Source organism: Poecile atricapillus, chromosome 2 (genome assembly GCF_030490865.1).
Source record: "Poecile atricapillus isolate bPoeAtr1 chromosome 2, bPoeAtr1.hap1, whole genome shotgun sequence".
NCBI classification, from domain to species: Eukaryota; Metazoa; Chordata; class Aves; order Passeriformes; family Paridae; genus Poecile; species Poecile atricapillus.
The window spans coordinates 142,051,496-142,078,914 of NC_081250.1; the positions used below are offsets into that span (position 1 = coordinate 142,051,496).

The window sequence follows — 27,419 nt, forward strand, 5'->3', positions numbered from 1 at the left end:
ATTTCTGGCTTGGAAATGAACTAAATCCCTCACAAAAGTGAGAGTTTTGCCTGTGGAGGCAAAGCAAGAAAAAGCAAAACTGTAGCCCACCCCAGCTTGGCCCAGGGTGCAGACAGGGAGTGGGACAGCTTCTTGGCTGACAGTTTATTACACACACCTTTCACATCAAAGATTACCCACAGAGACATCATTTTTTATGTGCTTCAAGAATAAAAATAAATGCTGGTAAGAATTAGCTTAACCCAATGCTTTTGCCCTGCTAAAATGAGTCAAAATTCCTGGTGTACTGTGACAAGGAGGAATTCGCATTTCCTGCACTGTGTTTGTGTGTCTGCGAACACAAATCCCATGGGGTGGTTTGTTTATTTATCCTGTGAAGCTCAGAGTGGGTGTCTTTCCTGTCCCACCACCCACTTCCAGCCACTGCATTAAAGCAGCAGCACCTTCAGGAGCGCTGGATGGACCTGGCACCTCAGCTGCAAACCTGCAGGCGCTGCTGTCTGTATTCAAGGTCTGTTCTGACCAGGACTGAAATTATCCAAGGAAAACATATTAAAAAGAAATTTGTTTGTTTTCAACTAAAAAGTGCAGTATATTATGCATCAAGAACAGTGAGGAGTGAAGTGGTGTCCTTCCATGTTAGAGAAGGCCTTTGAACCCACATGAGTTATTTATAGAGCCTTTTGGAAAACAGCCCTTTCCAATTTCTGCAATTTTGATCACAGGAACAGCTCAGGTTTTGTCAAAAATAAAGCAATCCCCTACATGGTTCTCTGGGGTTTACCCCTGTAAAGCAGAGATGAGGATTAGGGAAAGATGGTGCAAAGCAGAGTCATAATTTTAATATTCATTGTGTCAGAGGTTTTCAAAATGCTTTTTGGCTGAATTGTACTTCTTTTATTAGGCTCTAAGACAGACAGTGGGGGCACTCCAAGGAAGTATACAGGGTGACTTGTTATCATCGATCAAGGCAGACCCACCCATGTGTCAGGATGCCTCTCCCTCTATCCCTGACTGCACTTAAAAGGGTGGAGGTGGTAGCAGAAATAACATGAAAATGGGGCCCAATATACTCCTAAAAAGATCCAGTATTCCCCTTAAAGGACTTGGTCTTTGCACATTTAATCTATTACAGTAAGTAAAGCTTGTTATATTCAAAAAAGTTTGAATAAGGAATAGGTCTTAACAACACCTTTGTTTTGTTTAAAAGGCTTTGTGATCTTGTCCCATCCTACGTTTCCAGAGACCTGTGTCTGGGGGGTGTAACCCTCTCTAGCTGCAGATCTGAGTCACAGCATAACTACAGAGACTTAGGAAACCACTCAAACATACCTTACATGACAGTGCAAGTAAGATTGAAAACAAAACATCTGCATTTTGTACTTTTTTTCCATAGCTGGCATAGCTTTCATGAGGCAAGTAGTCCTCTTTTACCATGATACTACTGCCAACCAGAGGCATGTTTCATTCGCCTTCTCAACTGCTTTTCCCCAATTTATTAGGAGTTACTTCAGGGGGCTCCTACTCACATACCCTCTGAGCAGGAACCTGGGTCAGACTGTTTGCAGTCCTGCTACTAACAAGATGCAATCATTCCCCACCCCCAAAAAAAGATTAAAAAATGATCACTCAGGTAATATGACTAGGAAAAAACCCAATATTTTTAAGTCATAAACTGGAGCTGAAGGTCTAATCTGAGATCAGTGTGAGCACTGATCTCTTTTGGGGCAGCAATCACTCCTGTGCTGTAGGCACGTACAGATTCATGAGCACAAGCTCCCCGTGAGCACCATTTCTGTTAGAAGTGAGGGCTCATTTCCTTTTGAGACATGATGAAACAATAGCTCTGGGATGTTCTGCTGCCACAACAAGCTAAGTTCTGGATGTTCCTGCAGAAAAGTCTGCTTCCAGTCATCAGAAGCTCAAGGCTGATAAGATCACCACCTTGGAAGCAATGAGACAACCATCTCTGTGGTTCACATTATTTGAACATTTATTGCAATTCAGTGTCAAAAATGTTTTACAAAAATACTGTCTGCACAGAACAGCTGTAAAAATCAGTTGAACATGCAAGAGGAAAAAAGTGTGCAAATTTATAATGGAAGGATTTTAACCACACAATAATATTAAACAGAAGTCTTATATAAGGGATGCCTTTCACTTCATATCATCTCTAGTTACAACTTCAAGGAAAAATAAAACAGAACACACGCTCTCTTCCATATATAAGTAGGTATTTATAATTACTGTAGATTAGTTCCTAAAGATGAGCATATTTTCTATTTCAAATTAAAATGTTCTCTTGGTAGCTGACATGTTAGCATTCTGTGCAGCAGAGAATGGCTAAAGAAAGGCAAATTCCACCCTCAGTTGCCCTCCCAGTAGGAGAAGCAGCAGTAGGGAGGGAATTTCTCTGGTGTCAAGAGTATCTACATACTTGAGACTGTATGTGTCAAGGACAAGATAGATTTCTTCTCCTAGGGCTAGATCCTGCAAAGCTGATTTGCAACCAACAAAATCACTGGAGGAAGACACTGGATAGAAATTAGGTGCTGATAAAGACTCAGAGCACAGCAGCCACACTCTGACACCTGTGTGAATGGCTGACCACAGCTTCAGAGATTGGAACCAGCATCACTGCAAGCAATGAGCCAAGAAAGCAGCACAAACAGAACACCAGAGTCCCAAACCTTGAAGGAGGAAGCGAGTCTACACCAGCCTCATCAGCCATCAGCTCCACAGGGCCTGTGCTTGTGCAAACAGGCCAGCTACAAAGAGGGGCATTTTAATTTAAAGCTATGTCTTTTTGGCAAGGTGCTGATCTACACAGAAGATGTGCAACATGTTTGTAAGGACAACCGCAGAGGACAGTGCTGGTTTGCTGTACCAAGCAGGAGATCAGTGTGAAAAGCACATCTGATTTATTTGCTACACAATAGGATTTGAAATGTTCCTGCTCTAAATGAAATTCTAGCAACTAAAGGCCAAGGAATTTTCTGGGCAGGAAAAGCTGGTTTAGTACCTGTGTATGTTCTAGAAGGTGACAGCCTCACAAAAATCATTGAAGTCAAACAGAAATGGGAATACAAACAGTTTAAAACCTGGGGCAAAGAAAAACAATATAAAATATATTCCCATATACAGAAAGTGGCAGGGTGCAATTAAATGTTTACATACAAAGCAATGTCTTCAGAGCAATAAACATTTTCCTAATCACTTTACATAATAAAGGATCAAAGGATCTAGAAAGTCCCACAGTTTAAAAAAAAAAGAAACCCAAAAAACATAAGAGGAGGTACACATGCTTTATGATCAAACTTCAGCATACCATAGTTAGTATAAATGGCTTAAGGTATGTACAGCTGAAATCATGCCTCCTGAAATAGCCACCACATCAAAAACTGGCCTCTTCTAGAAAGCTGAAACAGATCTCTGGGATCTCTCCCTTGATCCTTAGCCTCCTCCCTTGCATGGATCTATTTTTCCTCTTCACAGCACCATGTTCTATGCTGTTGCACTACACTTAATACACCCTCTAAAGACAATGAGACTTCCCTGGATATGTTGACAAGAGAAAGCACTAAAGAGAGGAAAAACTCTCCTTTCCTAGAATAAGAACTGATGCATATCTAATGGAAAGGCATGATCAAACTGGAAGGTGAAATGTCATTTGAAAAGAACATCCTATTTCCAAAACACAAGCAAACGTCCGTTTTCCCCTTCACAACAGCTTTGCCACATTGTCTTAAAATAAAGAGGTCCTTTTTGCTTGAGAGCAGCCTTAAACCATCCCACCTGGAAGCCCCTGATGGCACTGTCAGTTTTGTTACTCTGCCACCCTCAGCCAAGCAGATGCCTTTGCACTACTAAAATACTGAGTGCTTTGTTTGTAAATGGTTAGAGTAAGGTATTTGGATGCAACAGCATTTTGTTTTAAATACAAACCAAGAGTATTGAATTCACTGCAACATCTCCCTGTACCAGCCACTCAAGAAACAATGGGTCCCCAAAGAGACCAAGGCCATCTTTGACAGTTGCTGCAGCAGGAGGCTAATGACTGAGGCAGTAACTGAATAAGGCTTATTCTATTTCTTTTTGTTTAGTCTGTTTTTTTCTGTACAGTAGTTGCTTGGTTTGCTGGTAGCTTGGACACTGACAGCAATAGCCCAAGACCTCACACAAGCAACAGACAAGTGTCTACATATAACAAATCATCTTCAGCTCTTTGACCCTTACAGTGCTAAAAAATAAAATACACAGTAATTGAAGTAAGTTTTATAAATAGGAGCCTCAGTTGCACATTAAATCTGTTGTCAGTATGACCCATGGTCTCTGGGTAGAAGAGGCCAGTGAAGGGTTGATAGAGGCAATGGCTGGAGCCAAGACAATCCCAAATCACAGCTCAATGTTGAGAATTTCCATCTTCTTATGCAAGGAATGCAGTAGGCCAGATTCAAACCTGAGCTTAAAATTCACTCAGTGTCACAATCTCACAGAGGTAAGTGCTAAGCACAGATGCAGAGTAGGCAGAACACTGCAGCATTTCATACAAAAATACTGTTGCCGCCCCATTACAACAGGCTGGCTCACTGTGTGGCAGAGGCAAAACTACAAAACAAACCAACCCCAAGTCAGAGCTGGAAGCAAAAGATGCCAAGGGGGACAGGTCTTCTCACTGCTGAAAAAAGGAGCTACAGGACTCTCCAAATTCAGTGGCAGTGCTTCATTCACTTCACTTGCAAGTTTCACTCCTTAACGTCCTCACTCACAAAGCTGGATTTCAGCCTTGTCTACCCTCTGCCATCAACATGGGAAGGAAATCAGAAACTGGCCTCCTTTACTCACAAACATCCCCCAAACAAGCACAAGTGTATTTTTCCAAGGTAGTAGTTTTAAGATCACTTTCAGTTGACACGAGTACAATCAGGAGGCTTATGCTTTCCACCAGCAGTTGAACTGATAAATGAGGCATCACCAAGATAAAGCTTGTTATTCTGCATGTGTTTCCCCCCATCTCTGGAGAGTGACAAGCTCTGGGCCATGGCTAAGGTTGGTAGAGGCTCACAGAACTTGGAAGAGCAAAAACTCAGGATTTGCTGTTAGGTGGCTGTAGAAGGTCAGTTCTTGTCAGCATTTTCCTTGTTTTCCTCCCCTCTTCCCACTGTTCCGTCTAGAGGCAGCTTTTCTCCCTTTTTGCATCTCTTCCAAGAATATGTAAAGTGATTTAGTTTGCAAAAATGCAAATACTGTCATTTTAAAATACAAATAGCTGCAGAAAAGTGTTCAAAGTCAGTTATAAAAATGTAAAAAAAGGAACAGCATATTTAACAATAATTAAATCAAGTAGTTCTTCCTGAATTGTCCTGAGTACTCCTTTTCCTCAAAATTTTTGTACATAGTCACACACAACCCACTAAATATTTACCCTTACGAGGTATCCTGCTTACATCATACACAGAGAAAGTGCTATACAGGAAATCTACTGGTAAATAGCAAAAACTTTCCACTGCAGGTTTTCAGATTGCTATGTATGAGCTAGATTCTTCAAGCTCCACTCTAGAGAAAAGTGAAGGAGACAGTGAGCCAGATCACAGCCATAGTGAAGTGGCCACTTACTCTGTAGCACTGAAAATTTAGCTCTGGGTTAGGGTCAGAAGATCCCATAAAGCAGCTCAGAGACAGAAGCACAAAGGACTAGGGTCCTTGGGTCTTTGCCCCAGCATGGGAAAAGAACCAAAGATATCAATTATGTTGGAAATCCCTTGCTTACCCAAGTCCTGACTGCTAAATACTAATCACTCCGCTAAGCTCCAGGGCTCTGAAATAAAACATTTGCTGCCAGTCTTCCAGTGACTAAAAACCGCATCATTTAATGAGATTCAATGGCCCAGTTCTCCCTATATTTTACCCGCTCCAACATGACTGAATTCACTTGACAGCAGTCAGAATACAGAGCAGTGTATATGCTGGAAAACATGGGCTTGAAAAAACAAATTCTAACCTCACTTAGGATTTCAACTAGTGCAATTAACCTAATGAAGCAGATAAGAATTTATCTTGTGAGATTAAATCCAGTCCTTTGTTTCCCTATTATAGAACTTCCTCCCTTGTAGATAATGCTCATCCTTTTGTCTTCTCTTTTCACATTTGCTTAGTCTTTCATAAAACCAACAAATTAAAAGAGGATGGAGTAAAGTCTTAGGTATTCATAAAGTGCCTATCATCTAGGCATTCAAGCACTGAGTAGAGCAAGAAAACTAATGTAAAGAGGTAAGCATTAATACAAGAAAAGATGCTTACTATCACAAACATTTCCCTTTAAATCATTGTACAAAATACAAAAGTTCACATTGTATGCTGGATTTTTGTTTGAAAGGTACTCAATCTATTAGAGGTAGAAAGTGGTATGTTGCGATTCTGTCTCGCAAGCAGGCTAGAGTTCTATCCTAAGGATTTCAGAATGTGTCATTTTAAAAGCACGAAAGTATTATTAAACTTGTCACAGGGATATTTTTCATAAATATTTCTAAAATGTCATACTTATAAATATGTATGCTAAATAAAACCAGATGGAGGAACAGTTCAACAGTCCTAGCCTCATATTGCTTTCTCTCTATTAGAAACAAACCAAAAGAGTTCTCAAATGGACGCGGGGCAAATTCATTTTTAACTTCTAAAAACAAAAAAGAAAGGTTTTTTTTGCCCTGTATCTTGTACTCTGATGATAAAAAAGGGACTCTGTACAACATGCTGTATTTATACACCAGTCCTATGGAAGTCTGTATTCCTTAAGTGTTGGATGTCAGTGAGCAACTTCACCTTTCTTCTCCAAAATCCTTTTGTTCCTTGACTCAAGAGCTTCAAACATTAATATTTACACTATTTACAAATGGAGTGTCCAAGCTCTGTGACAAAGTGTCCTGTAGGAATTGCATAAGCTGCACTGACCCAAGTTCAGAACCTGAACAAGTTGATAAAATCTTGGGGTGAAAGAGAGGTGGAGCAAGTCTCTGGGTTGTTGGCTGTGCAGGGATGATCAGTACCCTGGAAAAGAAGAAAACAATTTCATTTAGAGAGGCTGCAGAAAGGGTGCCAAAGCATCAGCAAACTTAGCATTGCCCCCTGCCAGATATCCCATGTACAAATAGGTAGAGCAGAGCCCAGAATAATAGCTCACTCAGAACTGGACTTAATATCTTAGGGACAAGTCATCGAAAAAAGAAGCAGCAAAGATCCAATTAATTCTTTTCCCCTCTTCTGAGGGGAGAGAGGCTAGTGCCTACCACCAGCTACTGTACTGGAGTTTAACTCCAGAGACATGCCTTGCACATCTCCAAAGTGGTCAGCAGATTTTTGTCCTGAGCTGTTTTGCAGCCATCAGCTTTCATTCCAGCTAAACCCATTGCCAAGACCTCCACTTTCACATAATGGGTAGCGGAAGCTGCTGGCAGTGCTAAAATGATTTCCTGCAGGCAGCCCTAAAACATACCCAACTTCCAACTCTCTGGCCCCAATGGACACTACTTGTGTTCAAGATAAAGATGGGATCTCTGAAACAGAGAAGAAAGGATCTTAATAGCCAAGGGAGAATTAAGATGTAGGAATTCACTAGGCTATGCAGGCAAATGAACTGCAACACCGTAACCCACCTGCAGTCAGAGGAAGTACAAGATGCCCCATAACTCCTGCCCCAATCAAGTCTGTCCCACCAGCACCTCATACCTTCCAGGAAAGGATGTGGCAGTGCCTGCACAGTTGCAGTGTGTCACCATACTGCTCCTTCCGTGGGTAACACCTTATGAGCTTGAAGTACATCTTTTTCCAATCCAGCTGTCCTTTGTCAGATAAGATCAGACGTTTGCGAATCTTAAAGAAAAGATACACACAATTATAGCAGCTCAAAAAACTCATTTGTTCTGTTCAGCTCATGACACTCTCTCCCTCGCATGTCAACCTTTCCAGTGCCACAACAGTTCTCTTGCAACACCAAGAAGGCTCTTACTTTGAAGATTTCTGAGCTTCTTTGAGCTAAGAAGCTCTTACTTTCTACTTACAGCTGAAAAAGCTATAAGCATTTTCCTGATAGGAACAACTCACTCAATACCATTATGAAGGTCTATTCTACTTCATCAACTCCACTGTAGGAAGCCTGAAACCCTGGCAGCCATTTCATACTACTTTGACCACTGTTTCTGGCTGGCAGCACAGCAAGTAGAGTTGCATTAAACAGTTGTAAAAGTTGAGGTATTTTTCTCTAAGAGTCATTGATTTATCGTATTAGCTTGGGAGACACCCATCTCTCTTTTAGGGTTCATTAGTTGCAGAGGTTGGATGTGAATTTACTTAATAGAAATAACTCCTTCAGAGTCACTTCCAAAGTCAGATTCGGAGTGAGTAAATAAAGCCAAGTCAGCAGAGAAATCTGGCACATGGTTCCTGAAGTGCAGAGGTCTAGAATAAACACCCCAGACATTAACCCATAAACAGAGAGGGATTTTTGTTTGTTTGCTTTTAAGTTAAGATGATCCCAGATGATTACCAGCCTGCCAGAGATGTTTACACAGGTACAAAGTGGGCAGCAGCAGGGCTGCTTTCCACATACCATCCCATCACTCATGGAATAGCTCAGAGGGGATTTCTTGCTCTAAAGGGCAAGAGAGTACAGCTCATGGACCACATCCAAAGATTCTCTGCAAGGGTGTCAGTCCCTGGGATATCAGGATGATCGCTGGAGCTTGCCTGCACGTTTTCCCTGCACACGTGGGGCAAGGAGCAACTGCAAGTCATGCAGTTGTTCCCACCTGGATTAGGATTGAAGTTCAGTGTATGATTAATTCTTCAAACTCCTATTACAGGAACCATTGCTGTGGTATGTAAAACCCTCTATATAAATCATCTTCACAGCCATTCTCATGCCAGCCTATATTATCAGCTTGCTGCACAGTCCTCAGATCCAAGAGACAGCCAAGAGAACGTGCAGGGAAGACACTCCTTCTGGGGGGGCAGGGGGTACACCAAGAACTAATGGCAGTTTTTGCACCTCTCCTCGTACCTGTCTGTCCGTGAAGTGGTACTGGCACAGTTTCTTCCACAGCAGCCGGTCTTCACTGAGCACTTGGAGGTCAGGAGCCACCTGACCCAGGCTAACCAGGTCCCTCCCATCACTCAGTCGCTGCATGATGTTCAATTGTAAACACAGAGGCAGGTCGGTGAAAGTGGTTCCTTTAAAGGCAGGCTGGAAGAGACAGACAGAACTGAGCTCACAGGAAGCTGAAAACCTAAGAAATCCCAGCTTGCAGCATAGCTACTGCTTTTTAAAAACTTCTTCCCACAGAGAACAAAGCAGCAGTTCCCTCTTCTAAATAAAGGAGACATCCTACATAGAAATATTTGACCTCTTCTGCCCCAGAACAGTTTGAGATAACCTCAAGGAAGAGGACATGTATCTGTAGTACAACGATTAGGAGAGTTGCAGTCCAAGTCTCCTTCTCTCCTTTTTGTCCACCCCACATCCATACTCAGACTCTGCTCCCTGAAGCATCACCATCAGCTTGCACTACAGCAGGACACTGGCTGTACCATGGTATTGTCCATCCAGGTCTCCACCATGAGGCAGACAGATGTGCGTTACTTCTCAAGTTCAGCTCTGGTTACACAGACTGCTGGGAATCTCATGCTTTTCTGACATGTGTTCTAGTTTATGTCATCACAGGATTTTGCTGCAACCATAGCAGCAGCTGGTGAGTACCCACAGCATGTGTTCCCAGGTCACTGCTGGCAGGGTTAGCTTTTCCTCTGAGAACACTTGAAGGAGCTTCCCCCTTTCACACAGGCTGCAGCCCTGGTTTTCCAGGCTGCTCAGCCACACAAAAGCAGATCCTAGCCTAAAGAGACAAAACCTTTGCTTAGCTTCTACAAGGTCCAGGATTGTTTTGCAAGTCTGCATGGGGTACAGCTCCTGGACAAACTGACCACAGTAGATCTCCATGTCCTGCACTCAGGGGAAATCCAAGGTGTACACAAGAGGAAGGCATCAGCAAGGACCACAACCTGAGCTCCAGCTGCAGCTTCAAAACCAGCCCCAGCCTTATTAAGGCAAACAGCAGCTTCTAGGATTGGGCTTCAACAAAGAAACAATGTTAGACGGATGTGCCAAGTTCATCCTTTACCCTGCAAAGAGATGCTGCTATTTTAAGTTGCAGAGTCACAGCACCCGCCTCATCTTTGGCACAGCTATTAACTGTTTCAAACAAGCAGCACACAGCCCACCAGCAGCAGGGGAACACTGCATGAGGCTGCTTTTAATCATGTGGTCCCATCTCCAGCCATCCCACAGCATGGGAGACTCCAGAGGAACAGTAAGTACATCTGCACAGCAGCAGCTCCTGCCTTCACTCCTCAGTGCTAGCCTGCCCAGACCAGCAGCACTGCCTGGTACTTGCAAGGACCAGAGCTTCTCAACCAAAACATCCATTTCTGCATTGCAACCTGCCAGGCAGACCTGACAATCACTCCAGAAGGAGTCAACTGTCTCTACAGTCTCCAGAGGACACTCCTTTCCATGACAGTCTGGGGCACTTTTTGGAGTAGGGCAGGACGAATGCACTGGATCCCTGGATCATGTCCCACTGCTCTTCCGTGCCAGGCTGCATTTTGCATTCTTCTGAACTATGTGTACATATAAGCTTTACTAGGGCACAACAGGCAAGAGTAAGCTCAGAGACTCTTGGGTCAAAAAAACCAAACCCAAAGCTCATACTTTTATCTCTTTCTGAAAAAACTTGTGTGACTCAAACAAATCTTTACAGGTTTTCTGGACCAGGCCAAAAACTTATCTGCTACTACTTTTCCCTCAGTACACTTTTCCAGAATGTTTCAAGCATGACTTTTTTTGGAGAAAGAACACAGATTAGACCAGAACAGATCAGTATGCTGTCATTTTCTGGACAGAACTTTGTCTTTTTTTAAAGCATCTGTGGCACATACAGCAAGGTTGGTTTTTGGCTTTTTTTACTGATTTAGGTCTTTGGTGTTGGAAGACATTTCCCCCTTTAAAAACACCACAACCTCACTGCACCATAAATAACTGGCTGCATGGAGCTGAGCTTCTTCCTTTCTCTGAATTCATCTGGTTTTGTTCCAGCTTGAACTGAAGTTATCTCCAGTGGTATGATTTTTTTTGCAAGCTCTACATCTATTTTATTTACTTTTGAAAAAGTGCCTACAAACCTATACAAGTATGTATAAAAGACAGTTCTTTTCACAAGCAATGTTTCAACACACTTTTGTCTGAATAGGCAGAGTTCTTCAAGACTACAACAGGAACACCAACACAGATATCAGCATCAGGGGAAAACTTTAGCATTCCAGTGGAGTAAGTATCCATTTGAGGTAGGAAAAAAAAAGTGTATATACAGTCCTGTATATAAGCAGAGTGGTTTGGTCAGATTACCTCCAGAGGCCTAGTCCAACATCAGCCCTGCTGTGGTTGTGTGAAATGGAACAAGTTCAGATTTGAGTCCCATGTAAAGTCAGTTTAGAAATTTATCATCTAACACATCCTTCCCATCCCCACAGATGCTGTTGAAAAAAAACCCAGATGTTGTGAAAGCAGGACTCATTCAGCTGGAAAAGGTAGTTCCAGACTATTGGAGGAATCATTGGTATTTTCAGCCAGGAGGCATGAAGATATGCAGCTATTTAAAAATTTGCATTTAATTTACAGATTAAACAAATCTAAAAACCTCAACTGTCTGATAAATGGGTTTTGAAAGCAATTGCCTTCAGAGAAGGCAAACTGCCTTTGAGAAAGTCCAAGCTGACTTTTCACACTGAGGCCTAAGCTCTGAGGACTGAGGAAGGGGAGATGGTTTTCTGCCCAGCTCTGTTCATACCACACTTCACAGCCATTATGGAGTCAAGCCACAGTCTGGGACCAGTAACTTCAAGCATGATCCTTGAGTTTGAATTAAGGGAGTGAAGTAATGCTAGGAATGCGTACAGTTATTTTGGCAACTCCAGGTCCTTCCAGTTTGTGCTTGCACTGGGAGGAGAGTGGGAAGCAGTTACCCAAATAAGAGCCGTTAACACAAAAAGCTTTCATGATGGAGACAGTATCTTACCCTGGTGATCTGAATGTTGTTCAGTTGCTGCTGCCAGTGTAGAATGCTCTCCATCCTGTGCACCCACATGTTGATGTTTCCGACCAGGACAGACTTGCCGACCCGTTGAACTAACGTGCAGAGGGATGTGTAGAGGGTCTGCAGCAATTCCCGTATTAGTCTGATGTTCTGCTGATCTTCAAGGACTTTGGAAGAACCGGAAAGGTTAAAAAATGGGAATTGTCAAAATTCTTCTCTGAATCTACATGTTTCCCAGGCAAGTCAAGTTATTTTCTGTAATTTCACAGGCAAAGAGAGCCAGCCCGTGCTTTTCTTTTTAGAGGAAAGCACTTAAACATTAGCCAGTCACAGCAGGTTAGACAGCAGATGGAAAGAGAGCCTCCCAGGATAAGCAGATGAGATCTGCCATTTCTGCAGCACTTCCCATTTCCAGCCACTGGCAACCAGCCAATTTTCCCCTCTGATACTGTGCAAGAAGTGATCTATGTGCACCTCTTCCCCATCTACCCCAGCTAATGTGCATTTCTCATTATGTATAATAACAGGCTGCTGTCAATGCCCAGGCTTCAGGGACAGCTAAACATCCATGAGGGAAGTGCCACATCTCAACCACAATTCCAACATTCCTGCTGAGGGCAGGAGCAGCCAGATCTTCTGCAGTCAAAAACAGGACTCAGTAGGATGCAGAAGGGGTGGTAGTGAGGAAAGCTGGAAAGGAGGAGTCACCTCTCTTACCAGACTACAGACATTTCTTCCCCTCCTCCCAAGTTCTTCATTGAGGGAAAAGCAAGCAGAACTGCACTACAGAAATAAGCAGTGGTCCTCCTCTTCACCCATTTTGCATTGCCTGACTATTCTCAAGGATGTGGTTCACCAAAGTACATCAGATTAAATCAGACTCCCCCTCACCATTTCCATTTCTTACCTTTCTGAACCACTTTTTCCAAAATGTTCATGTAGTTTTTCTGGGCAATGCCACTCAGTGACGTCAGCTGAGACTTTGCTATCAGCTCCAACAGCTGTGGATAAAAATAGAAGTTTCAAGCCTCAGAGCACAGAGATACCTTTCTAATCTTGACTCCTAGTCACATGACACAGCAAAACAGTCCAGAGACTTGTTTGCTGCTTGAAAATAAAAAGGGGAGAGAACAACAGAGCAAAGTAACGCAAAGGGGAAGGAGAGCAGAGGCCAAATAATTAAACACGCATCAAAAGAGGTGGGGGGAAAAGGCATTTTAACTTTCTTCAGTGTGGGGGGAGAGGGAACTTGATTTCATGGTTCAGAGATGCAGAGAAACCACAGTGGTGCTTGGACTGACAGCCGCTATTCACACCAAGGGAACAGCAAATGGCCAACGTCACCATCCTTCACTGGGGCATAAACAAGCAGTATCATAAGGGAACACGGGCCAATGCCTGTTGGGATGGGGATATTATTGACAGACCATCAATGAGAATCAGATGCCACAATTTACGTCAACTCCTGGGTTGCATGGGTTTTGTCAGAGTGCTGTCGCCACAACAAAAAATACTGTAGGAAGAACAAAAATCCTCCCCACAACAAACCCCTTCTCTCCCACAATTTCCTCCCCTCTTCAGCTCTAACAACTGCAATAACAAACCACCTTTCCTTGTCTGCCCTGTTTACTTGTTAAACTTCGCTAATGAAGATCTTGCTTTTACTTTTGATTAGAATTTACTTCCCATCACCAACCTCCTTACTCTTGAGCAAGCTGAACATTGAATTTGAGCTGCAGTTCTTAAAGGAAGCATTTCCCACAGGGAAGGATGTTCTCTCTTCCCCATATCTGTGCCACAAGAGCAGCTGAGGAAGTTTCCTATGAAACATGCTCTGCAGAACATGTGGCCTGTGATCTTACAAGCCTTTCTCCCTTCCCCCAACATTATATAAATGCACAGACTGCCCACGTGTCAGTCCATTTGTTTTGGATGTACATAGCCTTCTGTTTTAATTTAGAAAGGAAAGGAAAAACCTTTTATGCTACAAATCAATCAACACATTGCCGCATGATGAGCTTATTAATCCTTTATCATCAGCAGCTCCAGTATCCCATTGCTGGCACCACAGAGAGTCCAGAGAAGGTGCAACTACTTGTGTCAAGTAACTAAGATGGCTTTTGACTAGACTTGATAAGTCATGAGCTGAACTGTTTTCCCTGCTATAAGAATGACAGGAATGTATCCAAAAAGTCACCGGCAGCTTGCCATGAAGCTGGCAATGAGGGGGCTGAGGGAGAGGAATTACTGCAGCCTGTTCTGCTCATCTGGGGCACTGGCATGTGACTGCCACTTAGGAACAGTGAAGTCGCCTCAAGTGACCAATCTCTTCTTCTGTTTAATATCCAGGCCAACACCACCATCAGATGGCTTTGAGTTTACATTCTATTAATATCTTGCACCTCACATGACCAAAAAAAAAACCCAAGATGAAAAAGGACCTGCACTAACTCCTGTCAAGGGCAGGCTGCTTTTTTTCTTGGCTTGTTTGAAGGAAACAGGAGATGTGGGAGAGTTGGGTAATATCTGGTGCACAAGCATCAGTAGATTTCCTGGCTATATCACCCAAATGAGACCACAATAACGAAATACTCCTAAAAACAAGGCAGCTTGCAAGATGTTTGAAAAGCTTATAAAAAGTCTCTTCTGAAATACTGGATGAGTAAGTAGGAAAAAAAACCCCAACCAATGTACCACAGTAGTCTAATACTCTGCTTACCCTAAACTGTTTAGCCTTCAGACTTTTGATTATAGTGATCAATTTGCCAGACTCCATCTGTAAACTGGCCACACATGCACCCAGATCAGCTTGTCTGTGCACAAACAACTGCTGTCTCCAGACTGCACTGTTCTGGAACTGGCACAGAGGCAGCTTCCTCCAGGCTGGGTGTCAGCAATATTGTGCCCATTACTAAAAAGGCCAAAATGCATGCAGTGATAAGCATCATGTAATGTAATACCAGAGGAGTTGGACACCAGGGCCATTCTTTTAGACAAATGAGGATAAAAATCTCAGTTCCTTGAAGAACGCTAAATTGGTACAAAATTAATTTAGCCAAAGGAACAGATTCAAATTTGCCCTGTCTGTGTTTATCAAGGTTCAATTTATGTTCAGTGAACTAGCTCAGATATCATGTGCCACCTTCCCTTCTCCTACAGCAATAAACACAGGATGAAATTCCATATGAAAACTATGTTGTGAATATTTCTAGGGCTACTCCACTCCCCAGGGACTGCTGACTGAAGCAACTAGCTAGTCCTCCAAATCAAAAGACATGTTTTATTCTCTGTGCTCATATAATACACAAAAATCAGGTAAGCAGTACAGTTCATCTGTGCCCCACATGCTCCAGTGCATTGGGGGTCTTTTAGTGTTGGCACAGGCCCCAAGTATGATCTCAGTTAATGGACTGCCAAACCGGGGTCTACAGCAGTATAAAAAATAAATCAATGTTGCCACTTGCATAATACAGACTAAAGCAGACCGATGAATTCAGATTAATGCTGAGTAGGGTAAAAAGACTGGAGAGCAGCAAGCGTGTATTATGATGCGGCTGCATGAAGTCCAGCCCACGCTCAGCTGAGAGGGACAGATGGTAGGAGAGAGTGCACAGGGAAAGGTTAAGAGCAATTTTAAAAGGTCTGCTTTTCAAATACACTCAGTAATTGCGTTCTAGCCGATTTTAACTGGAGCTGGGAAGTCTTCAACACCTCTGGAAAAAAGGGCATTAGATCCAAATTCACTATCCCAACACCTCAGAAGTTGGGAAAGTTTAGTGGTAGCTCCACTAAAAAAATCCTTCCCTATTTTGTTTTCTATCAGAGGTTTGCCAGAATTACAGAGAAAAGGCAAGAGATGCAGTGGGAATTTTCCAGGGCCTCTGCAAAGCTGTCAGGAGGCAGCATCTTCTACAGCAGGGCAGTAACCTGCTCACTTCCCCTGAGTGCAGTGGGGCTCCTGCTCAAATCCACCAGCCATTGGTCTGGAGCAGGCAGTGCAACAAAGCCTCTCAGCTTCAGCAGCAGAGCAGATCCTTCTCCTTCCGTAAGCACAAGATAAAAAATAGAAAACAGAACAGTGCCATGTGGCAGGGAATAGGGTCCCTGTTTCAGGGCCACAAAAACACTGCTGTGCACCCATGACTACTGTGTGCAGCACTGCGTAGACCTGCTACAGCCAGATGGCACTTTGGCCACAGTCTTGGTTCAACCCAGGGTCGTGCAGGCAATCCATACCCCAAATAACCACTGCTGGGGCTTACAGCACACAGAGCCAAAAAATCCTCAGCAATCCTGTTGTGCTGAGCAGGGGAGCACAACCTCTTATTCCCTCAAAAAGGGAAATGCTCTGTAGTGATTAAAATCACAAGACTTAAACTAGTGAAGTGTAAATTCCCTGCTGAATACCTCAAACCAGCTATATCAAAGTTAGACTGCACTGTGTGGGATCCCTAAGTTCTTGATGGTTGAGGATGTGACTCCTCACACCTGGACTGTTTAGAAAAAATGAAAAATTCCTCCTCCAGCCCCACCTTGCTCTCACAGCCCTTCACTTTCAATGGCTGAAATGTCACACTGGCCATCAGCTGACAGGCAGAGCAAGAGCAAGGCAAGTTATAATGATTTACAGTGTAGGTGCTGACAGATCTGCATGAGACAGCATCCAACTGATATTCTTTCAGGACAGCATAAATCCAGGACTCCTGGAACTAACCTTTATTAAAATTTAAGAAGCAAATTTAAGAGTTTATTTTAAAAGGCTGCACACAACCTAGATCACGTCATTTTAGAGTTGTGCCCAGGCAGCTTAACCTGACCTAAGTTTTTATCATCAGAAACACCACCTTCCCTTGAGACTACCATCATATGAGAAACCTCTTTCTGAAGAAGCAGCCAGCAAAACCTGTCATCTGAACAGTGTTCCTGAAGGAAAACCAGCTTCTGGGCTGCAAGCGCCTTTGTCTCTGCTCCCATTAATTATGCTTACAGAATGCTTCTAGTCTTTTCATTAAATCTCTAATACCAGAGAAACCAGGGCTGTTTCAGACCAACAACATTTTGGGTCCTCTGGGTCAAGCACACACTTCCTTATTAGCCCTAAAAAGGGAACACTGATTGTTCTATAACATGTAAGCAGATGCACTAATTTGAAGGATCAGCAAGGACCAAGTCATGGCACCAATACCTTAACTTGGCACTTCCAGAGCTGTACCAGCAGACCATCAAGATAAGATTGATGTTAGAGGAAAATTTCTTCTGCTTCATTTATATGGACTCACTGGTTCCAGCTGTGGTATTTACCCATGAAAAATACCTGCCAAGATTCTTGCAGTTCATACCTCCATGTTATCTGTGCACCATTAGAAACTCCACGAACTTAGTTTGGGTGTTATCTAACACAGAAACCTCTGTGACAATAAAGCACCAAAGATGCTTAAGCACTGTTCACTTAAGCTTAGAGAAATTCAGAAAGGTAAGTTCATGTTAAGCCTGAAAGCCCATTTTGCAACCAACAAGTGATGCAGCTTATATTTCTGTAGAGCAAGCTTGGGTGTAGCCAGCAGAACCTCAAACCTGCAGCTGTTTCTCGCCTTTCTTCCCCTACAGACATTGTCATATTCTTTTCCAGCCTCCAATTCCACTCCTTGAAAAGCATTTGCTTGATGAATTAAGTAGCATGACATTAATATCAGATACCCTGAGCAAGGAGTAGAACTAGAGAGAACAAGTGGTATGCTCTAGGAGGCCTGCAACTTGCAAAGGACCATAAACATGATCCACATCTAGGCAGAGCTTTTAATGAATAAATCTGTCATACAAGGCATTTTATGAACTACTATCCACTGGACACTTGGCTGATACAAGCCGTTCATTTCAAGAAGTCAATTTTATGATTTGATCCATGGTACCAGGTTTAATAACTTCTTTAAACTGCCAAACCACAAGTCAACCTCAATTAGAAAGCTTCATACTTCTCAGTAGTATTGTATCTGTAAAATTACTGGGGAAAAGCTACTCTTAAAAGCTCAGAAGAGAGGTAATTTGTACAAACAAGGACATGTGTCCACTTCCATTGTTTTCAAAACTATTGTTTTTGATGAAAGTATCCCAAGTGTGCTGTGTATGAAGTCCTCGTGAGCAAAAGGGTCAACCTGAGCTCCTGCACTACACCACACTGACTTAATTGAAATTTAAGTTTGCTCTTCAAAAAATTTAGTGGGACTTCTGTTCAACAATTGCAGTCCCATATGAGACTATCACATTGGACTGAGCAGCAGAAGCCCATCATGTGGCACAGCAGGACCTGAGGCCACGCTTAGCAGAGGTCTTTGGAGTTCTTCACTGTCATAAGAAAGTCTGCCAAAGGGATATCTACAGCACTAAACAAGTTTTATTTTACATTCCTTCTTTATATTTGACTAAAGGGTTATGGCCTTGGCATGAACTGTTCCTTCTCCAGTAATCCCCCTGAAGATGACACGACTGTGTGTGTATATATATCTCTCCAATGTCAGGAAACACTGACTACCTCAACACTGGTGATCACTTCTGCACAAGCAGGAAAACAAGTAGTCCCAAGATCAGCAGAGCTAGGACAGCCTGAGTTTACATGACTGTTTTGCCTCCCCCAGAATCCCCACTCCCTGCCACTACTCCTGCTGTGGGATATCCAAGTGGTTGCCCTTCCTACACAGCCAGTGGCTCATCACACCTGATGCCTGTACCCTTCCCAGGGTGACAGAGGTTTCCACAGGTGATTTGTCACCTAGACAACCTAAGTGAACAAATCAAGGTTATCCTGCTCAGATAATTTCTTCCTTAGACACTTTTCATGACACTTGACTCAAAGGGAAAGCAATACCACTGCTGCTTGCTCCAGAACCTAACACCTGAACAGCTGTTGCCTCACCAGTGATCAGCTGCTCACAAGACATGAAAAGGAGCCGTTCATAAACAGCCTCAAGTTAATAACTTTTTAAGCTTCCAATTTTTTTTTTTTAATTTCCAAATCTTGCTAAGCATTCTGAAATTCAAGATCAATTGGCAGATCACATGCAGATAAACATACAAGTATCCACAGCCCTCAGGACAGAAGGTCCCCCAACCACTACCACCTCCTTGGCTACTCTGAGCCAAAAGAAAAACCCTGACCTATTACGCAAAGCCAGAGCATGGGAAACTTGAAGCTGATGACTCCTTTATTAAATAATGTTGTCAGGACTAAACAAACATTTCACCCACTGAAACCACTGCCAGTCACAAGGATTAAGAGCAATCGTAATCCTTAAGAGAGAAGTTAATATCAGCACCACCAAGAGGTTCAGCCCATCCCCTCATTCCCAAAATGCTCAGCTCCCCGAGTCTCTCCTGTATCACCTTGATGCAGACAAAGCTCCACAGACCTCAGCCTAAAGCTTCCAGAGCAAAGAGGTCTCCACTGCCCTGTGGCATCTGCAGAGAACACATGTTCTTCTTCAGAAGCTGAACTGAAAACTCAGGAGTTAGAAGCCAAGCTTTCTGGGTTTCAAAAGCGAATGACACAATTGAAAAGTGGTAGGAATGCTAGGCTACAAACAGCTTATCTTCCACCTTATCAACACTTTCCTCCCTTTCCATTTTAATAACCTAAAGACAAAATTTGGGCATCTATCCACACACAAAACCTCCATTAATTACTTCATGCAGAAAAGCCCAACACATCCACTTGCATGCTCAGACATCCCTTCTTTGCCAGTGGTTCCCATTATCCAACTGGTACTCAGTTCAGAGCCTCCACCACCATCACATAAAAATAAACCCTGGACTTGGACTCACCCTCACAACATAGTTGAATCGCCTGGAATCCAGGATAGCACTGGAGAAGTCAAGCCGGTTGAAGGCTTCTCCCAAGGTGCAGTAACCATGGCGCTGAGAATAAAACACACTCTGGGTCATGTTTTGGCAGACTTGAGTCCAGACAGCACCACATAGACCTGACCCAGAGCAACTCGATTTAGCAAGCTGATGGGTACAAACCATGGGAGCAGGTCACAGCCAAAGGAGGCAGGCCTGGCTCCCACTGAGCCATGCTTACTGACAGCAAGAGTGGGCATGGCCCAATGTAGATCACGGCAACTTCCCAAGAGAGACCCATGCTCTGCTCATGACCCATGAATTTACGTGTGAGAATGAGCCACACATTCTTGGGGCTCAACATATAGTGTGAGTTCAGAGCAGTCTCACAGAGCCACTTCTCTCCCTGAGTGCAAGCGAGCTGTTGTGATAAACTCCAATGATTTTCCATGTTAGGACTGTACTGGGTGAAAGCCAAGAACAGTATTATGGCTTGGCCTGCAAATGGCTGTTTTTTTTTAAATGAGGGAAGCAAACAAGTCATATTTTAAACACATGTACAAAGCCTTGTACATCAAGCCCTGGATCCCTGATAGGGGCTTAAAATCATTACTGAAATTCCAACCACAAGCCAGATCTTTCACTTATCTCTTAAGAGCTTCTGTTGATTTATATCAGCACAGGATCTTCCACTGCTTGTAAAAATCAGTCGAAAAGAGAACAAAGGACCTATGAGACACTCACCTCTTTTGTGCTTCCCTTGTGAACATAGATCCACTTTTCCTGGTGGAAATCTGTTTGGACAAAGACATTTCACTCAGTTAAGCTTCCACCTCAAAGAGCTGTATCTCTGTTCTGCTCATGATATCCACTGTCTTTTAGTAAATTATTTTGTTTACCCCGCCATATTTGAAACCAAATCTAGCAACTTGCTGAGCTGCTTTGTTTCTATACAGCTTCATTTGAGACTGTAGCTCTAGGCCTCAGAAAAGGCTTCTGTTTCATTGACACAGCTCAAGCCTGTAAATGTTTAATCTGCCAGCCACAGACATACTATAGCACCTCCTCTTCTTTGGTCCCAGACAGTAAGTGTGGCTGACAGCCAGGTTTTGTTGTTATTGATTTTATTAACTATTTATTACCTTGGTTACAGGCTTGGGATTGTATGTCAAATTTGAAGTTGAGCAAAAATGTCATGAGACACCAGGCATGTAAGAGAGAGCTTTTAGCGGTGAGGTCAGGCTTAGAGGAACATGCTTATACTTGCAGCTAACTTGCTAAAAAAGAAAAAAACTACATGGGACCAAAATTTTCCTATTTCTAATTGCCCCTCCCTTCCCTCAGAATGGGAGTTGTCCCATCCATTCCCCAAAATAACTTCCCAATACTCAGCACACACTGCTAGCTCTGTTTGCAGAAGAGCCTGTACTATAAGCAAGTTATGCTGCTCAGTCCTTCTGCCACTCCATTTTCACATGGGCTTTTGACCTTACTTGTACCACATACTGGCAATTTAACTGCTAGTATAAAATAAATTTTCTTCCCCACCCTGCTGGACTCCTTTCCATAAAGAAAATATTGAGCTCCTAGAGCAACCGGTAAATTAATGAACTAAAGCTACGGAATGTACTCCTGGTACTGCAAGTCCAAGGACAGACCCAGTCTCAGTTACAGGCATGCTGACCCTGCATCAAGCACTTTTTAATGGTAGGTCACAGCAGAACCCAGCCAAAAACTGTCATGGTAACATTTGTTTTTTCAGAGAACTGAATACACTGAGGGGCCAACTTTTGGCAACAGTTTCCAAAATCCTGGGGGATGCACAATGAGTTAATAGCAGTGTGGGAATTGCAACCCATTTCCTCTGTATATGTTTACATTTGAAGCCTTCACATGTAACTACAGTACCTATCTCACAGTCAGCCCAATGCAGACCTTGCCATCCCTGCAGGCTCCCCTGGGTCCTCCCTCAGGGCCCCATCTCAGACCCCGGCTGCTCGCTGTGCGCACAGAAAGATTTTCAGCCTTCTATTGTTTTGAGTGAGCTAAAATCTTATTTCATTTTTCATGCACTCCGCACACAGAGATATAGGATCAAAGCTTACATTCAGGCTTGTAGCCTCCAGTAATGTAGATTACTGCTCAACATGCATATGGAAGGAAGAATAAATTTAGCCTGTTGTGCACAAGGAAGTCTAACAGGGAGAAAATACTGGAACTGGTTCATTTGAATGTACCATAGGAAAAAATTACCCTCCTGACAAATAAATGACAAAAATCTGAACACAACAAGCACAACTCCTCAGAACAGGGATTACTAACAGGGGCATAAATCTTTGTGTTAAACTGTATCCAAGCTCTCTGCTTAGGTCAAATGTGGGCGCAAAGCCCTTCAAGACTCTAGAAGGCTCCTCAAGCACTGTGCAAAACACATAGATATGAAGCATTTTCCATTCTTCTGCAGCAACTTTTGTTTAAAAATAAGTCCAAAAAGATGTCTTACATTGAGTCTTGGCTTTGTTATTCAGCAGATCTTTTTTTCTCTTCTTGGCAGCAACATCATAGTTTATGCTATTGAAGAGATTCTCTTTGTTGTGATCATCTTTTTTACAAAAGCTGTGAATGATACAAAGCAAGGATTCTGTTTATTTCTGCATTCTGTTGCACACTATGTTTTCTGCAAGGAGAGAAAATACACAGGTTTTTATTGTGGCCTCCAAAGCTGCCTCCTCGCAGGCTGCCCCCAAGAAGTAGTTTGGACAGTTTTAGAATCCAGTAATGGTATTTTTAAAGGAACCGCTGGTGCCTCAAACCTGGACTAGCCAAGATACCCATGACAGGAGCAGGTAACACAGATTACACAGTTAGTGCTGGGACACTGCTGAGCAATGTTCTTTTCCCCTCTTTAACCTATTTCTACCCTTAAGTAACACCATATCCTCCTAGTGTACATAGCAGATTGCACTGAGCCCGTCAGACTGCTACAGAAGGACATATTTAGACATCTGCGATGACATATATATACTCAAAATATTTATTAACAGAGTTCCCACAAAACACTAATCTCAAGCTTACAGGAAAAGCTTAGCTGAGGTTCAGACTCATCTGATGGTTTTCCAGACCCCACGTAGTAGTGACTACACAAGTTAACAGCTAGGATCTCTCATCCAAGACTGTCCATTGGCTGCTCTGCTGGAGCTCTGCTGTAACAGTATTATTAGTGAAGGGAGCTATAACCCCTTATTTCCTTCGAGGGCAATGAAAGGCTGTCTGTCAACATCCCCACATTCGGCAGATCTAAGCCACAACTCAAAACTGAGAAGCCCCTGGGCAGCCACAGCACTGCCCAGTGGGTGGCAGGGGAAAGCAGGAGCACCAGGGGCTCTCAGCAGAAGCCCAGCAGACAGCCTGCTGCCCAGAGCTGCAGGGTGCCTCGCAGGTGCCAGGGAGAAGACAGGCCATGCATCCAGGAGAACAAAACAGAGCTGTCCCCAGTGTTTTAGCAGCTTGCAAGGGATGCAGCATGGCTGTCTGCAACCCTAAACTTGAAGAAGGGTCCCAGGCACCTCACAGCTGCTGTGGCTCAGACAGCCCTGGAGCTCTGACAGGTGCCAAAACATGTTGCTGCTGCTTACAGTCCTGGGCAAGCTTCCTCTGAGAGGAGCCTTACGCAGCCAGAAGGCTTCCTGTACAGGCCATGTGTTTACACTGCTTAGTCTCAAACAAAACCCAAACACGAGCACCACACCAAACACACTTCTGATAGCTATTCAGCACAGTCTCCTGCAAAGGAATGAGAACTGTGGGACAAGACTTCTTGTTTCCCCTGTTCACTGGCTGTCTGAGTGGCCCCACCACCACCATGTGCAAAAGTCAAGCAACCAAGTCAGAGTTTCAGCCCCAGGAGGGATACAGATCCCCTCTGGGATGATCCAGATGGGTGTTCTGGTTTGGCAACTGTACATGGCCCCAGAGGTGGAAGAAACCTCTCCCAGTTTCAGAACACCATGACCCTTGGCTCCCCCTTCCTACACCACATCCCCCTTGGAAGGCATTTGAGCTGTGGAGAATGTACCACTTCTGTGGGCTCCACCACAACAAAGCAGCAGCATTGAAGGTGAACAATATTCACAGAAACAACAGTTCGGGGAACCAGATATTTCTGCCAGCTGCAGCTTGCTCAGAACCACCTAAACCTGAAAGCAGAACATCTCAGCTGCTCATGAACATCCATGCTGCTTCCTGCCAGGGGGACCAAAACCTGAGAACAGAATATGGCAGCAAGGAAGAAGCTGTTTTGGAATAGCCAAGCCCAGGTTTTATCATGGCTGCACAAAATCAACAGGGGGTCAGGTTAACATGCCCTATGCAGTGGCAGAATCTGAGCCCAAGATGGATCTGCTTTAAATCTCACATGTCAACAGCACACCCTTGCCTGTTGACTTCCTACTGAATGACTCTGTAATCTGAAACCACCATAACAGCAGCAGTGGATGAACTCCAGCATGGGAGGCAGATTATTTCCCTGTTTATGTATTGCCAGGTTTCCACACACTTCTCCAGGGCATCTTGACAGGTTGAACAGTTGGGCACCTGGACCTGGCACTGCAAGGACCTCAGTCCAGGGCCAGTATGTCACCTCCGTGCTTTTAAATGGGAAAAGGGATGTATAAACTCGGTATTCCCAACACACATCAGCCTAACGTTTTTCTACCTATTTACAAATTACAAACCCAGACTTGATTTTTACTTGCAACTTAGACGAAAGAGAGCAGGAGATACCTGCTACATAAGCCTCCTTGCACAATAACATCTAAGCAGTGTCTCACAGCAAATCCCTTCTTACTCCAAGTCCCTTTGTCATGGGCATTCCAGACCCATCCCTAGGCCCGGTGGCAGCAACCCCAACCCTGGCAGCACACAGCTGAGGAGAATATGCAGCTCTGTGAGAAAAGTTTGGTTTTGACAGGAGCGATCTGGCCCGAGCCCACTACACCCACGCACTGCAAAGCTTCCTGCCCGCACCATCTTGGGGGTTTGTTGATGTTTTGCAGCCAGATTAGTCAAGCGGCACGTAAGGTACATTACTCATAGCCTAGGGAGGATTTATTGCTTCAGACACATCATTCTTCCCAGCCCGAGACCGGGAAGCCCCAGGAAAGGTTGTTTTTTGGGGGGGAGGGTGGGCAGCCACCAGGGTCTCCAGGAGGCGTCCGGCGATACTCTCCGGGGGGCACAGCCCTCTGGCTGCGGGGCAGCTGAATGTTTCATCTTTTCCTCGATTTTTCGGCACCCTCCATAGCCCTAAGGACGGCCCGGCCACCTGGGCAGGAACAGCCTCAATAGGGATGTGGAGACCCCACCGGGGGCTGAGTGACCCCCGTTCGGAGATTCCTTTAGGCCCGGAGAGGCCGCCGAGCCCTTCCACCGGCAGGGTCGGGGTCACCCAGACAACGACCCCGCTCCGCCGACACCGGGGCATGCCCTGAGCCGGTCCGGGGCGAGGGGGCCCGTCCGCCCCTCACGGCTCCCCCCCGGCCCCGCGCCCCCTGGCGGCACCGCCCGGCAGCGGGCCCGGACGTGCCGCCGCCGGTACCTGCTGATGTCGCCCACGAAGCCTCCGCTCTTCTCATCCAGGAAGCGCGTCCAGCCGTCAGCCGTCTTCACCCAGCTCTGCCCGGGGGAGCGCCAGTCCTGCCCCAGGAACGGCATGGCAATGACAAGGAGCGGGACCAGCAGCGGGACTGGGAGCGGCGGCGACTAGAGCGGTGCGGGGCAGATCGGAGCGGTGCGAGGCAGACCGGGGCAGCACCCGGAGAGCGGGGCGGTGCGGGGCAGCACCCGGAGAGCGGTGCGGGGCGGACCGGGGCAGCACCCGGAGAGCGGTGCGGGGCAGTACCCGGAGCGGTGGCTGGAGCGGTGCGGTGGCTGCGGGCGCGTTCCGCGCTATTTATGCGGCGGCGGCGCGCGCGTGTTGCCGGAAGCGCGGGGCGGCCCCGCCCCCCCGCACGTGGCCGTGTTTATCGGGGCAGGCCCCGCCCGCGGGGCAGAGGGGGCGGGGCCAGCGGCGCTGCGCGGCTTCGCGCCTGCGCGGAGCGCGGGGCTGTGCGTGACGGCCTCGCACACGCGCCTTGTGTGTGGAAAGCACTGAGTGTGGAGTACAAACAAACAAACAAATGTGAAAATCATGTTTTATGCGGATCTCAATGGCACGTATAGCTCCCATATTCGAGTCATCGGTACAAAAGATATAACTGTTTATGCAGGCGTGTTTTCATAGGCATATATATATTATTATAATATGCTTTGGGTATTTACGTGTTGCAATATCGTAACATATAATGGTATCTAATAGTGTAATATGTAATATATGTATTGCAAAGTTATCTTTCTAGAAACACGCGGAATTGAAATCCTGCCCTGCAAAGTGGGTTAAGCCAGGCAGATCCATGTCGCTGAAAATACCGTCGTCCTTTTAATGAGGATCACTCGGCAGCTCTGCAGCGCACTTGGGTTCGATCTGCAGAAGCAGATGAAGAGAAAGAAGTGCTAGGGAAGTCAGACACAGGATTTCTCCTGTCTCTTTCAAAAGCCATCGATTCAGAATCTTGTGAAAACAAACAGAATAAATAGAATGTTACATATTGGTTCTATATAGAGAACAGTATATAATAATATTATATTATGGATTTTTTCTAAATGTATGCTTTAGATGTATTTATATTATACTTGTAATGGTTCATGTATATATAATATTTTATGCATCAGTTTTATATATTCATGTGGCTTATATGTGCTATGGCTTTACATTCAGTGCTATTTATTTTCATATTTTATAGATACGTATGTATGACTGAAAGCTATATAAGTACGTATGACAGTATGAACATGAAATATACAAGCTGTTTACACAGTTTATTTGGTGCATGTACCAGGACTTTTTAGTAAAACTGTTATTTATTGAATATTAAAAACACAGGGGTTTCTTGCATCCAAGCCCAACCTTCTCAGCTAAGGATGTGCTACAGTACCTGCTGTAAATATAGGACATATTTGCCCTGTGCTATGGTATATGTATCTCATTACATATATTTTGGTTTTTCCAGGTCAGTGTTACTTGGGGACACTGTGCGTGGGGTGTTCTGGGTGTCTGGGGGCAGCTCCAGGTCCCCGGGAAGGGGTGGGTGGCTGTCTGGACAGGCAGCCCCCGGCACGGCCTGGCCTGTGCTCGGGGCTGAGGGCTGAAGGGACGTGGTGAGCGGGGCTGGGGGGATAAGCTGTCCTAATCCTGTCGTGTTGCAGCCGTTCTGTCTGTGCTGCCGCCACAGTGAGGCCTTCGGCAACATCTGCTGCTTGCAAGTGACAGTGTTATGTATTTACTCTCAAAAAAACAGAAAAACCCTAATAAAAACAAGTCCTGGAGATGTGAGGTGCAGATGCAGTGCT

The 27,419-nt window shown here is 44.5% G+C and overlaps 1 protein-coding gene across 2 annotated transcripts; it reads right to left on the bottom strand.

Annotated features, from left to right (window-relative positions):
- Positions 1 to 1,970: 1,970 nt before the first annotated feature.
- On the bottom strand, positions 1,971 to 25,928 carry FBXO32 (F-box protein 32). Of its 2 annotated transcripts, XM_058833847.1 has the most exons (9): positions 25,570 to 25,928; positions 22,477 to 22,589; positions 20,718 to 20,767; positions 19,956 to 20,048; positions 13,048 to 13,141; positions 12,123 to 12,307; positions 9,053 to 9,235; positions 7,723 to 7,866; positions 1,971 to 7,044 (listed from the first exon to the last, which is right to left on the bottom strand). In XM_058833847.1, exons 1-9 carry the CDS (start codon positions 25,683 to 25,685, stop codon positions 6,955 to 6,957), a joined length of 1,068 nt encoding a protein of 355 aa, XP_058689830.1. In that variant the 5' UTR covers positions 25,686 to 25,928; the 3' UTR covers positions 1,971 to 6,954. The 2 variants fall into 2 exon arrangements, with proteins under 2 accessions (XP_058689830.1, XP_058689831.1); XM_058833848.1 differs by lacking the exons at positions 19,956 to 20,048; positions 20,718 to 20,767; positions 22,477 to 22,589 and having other exon boundaries at positions 25,570 to 25,704.
- Positions 25,929 to 27,419: the final 1,491 nt, after the last annotated feature.

Excerpts from the sequence above, each read along its gene's own strand:
- FBXO32 (XM_058833847.1), bottom strand. The coding sequence starts at position 25,685 with ATGCCGTTCCTGGGGCAGGACTGGCGCTCCCCCGGGCAGAGCTGGGTG. Across the intron at positions 22,590-25,569 it reads TTCGTGGGCGACATCAGCAG|CTTTTGTAAAAAAGATGATC; the intron begins GTACCGGCGGCG and ends TATCATTCACAG. Across the intron at positions 20,049-20,717 it reads ACAAGGGAAGCACAAAAGAG|CGCCATGGTTACTGCACCTT; the intron begins GTGAGTGTCTCA and ends TTTTATTCTCAG.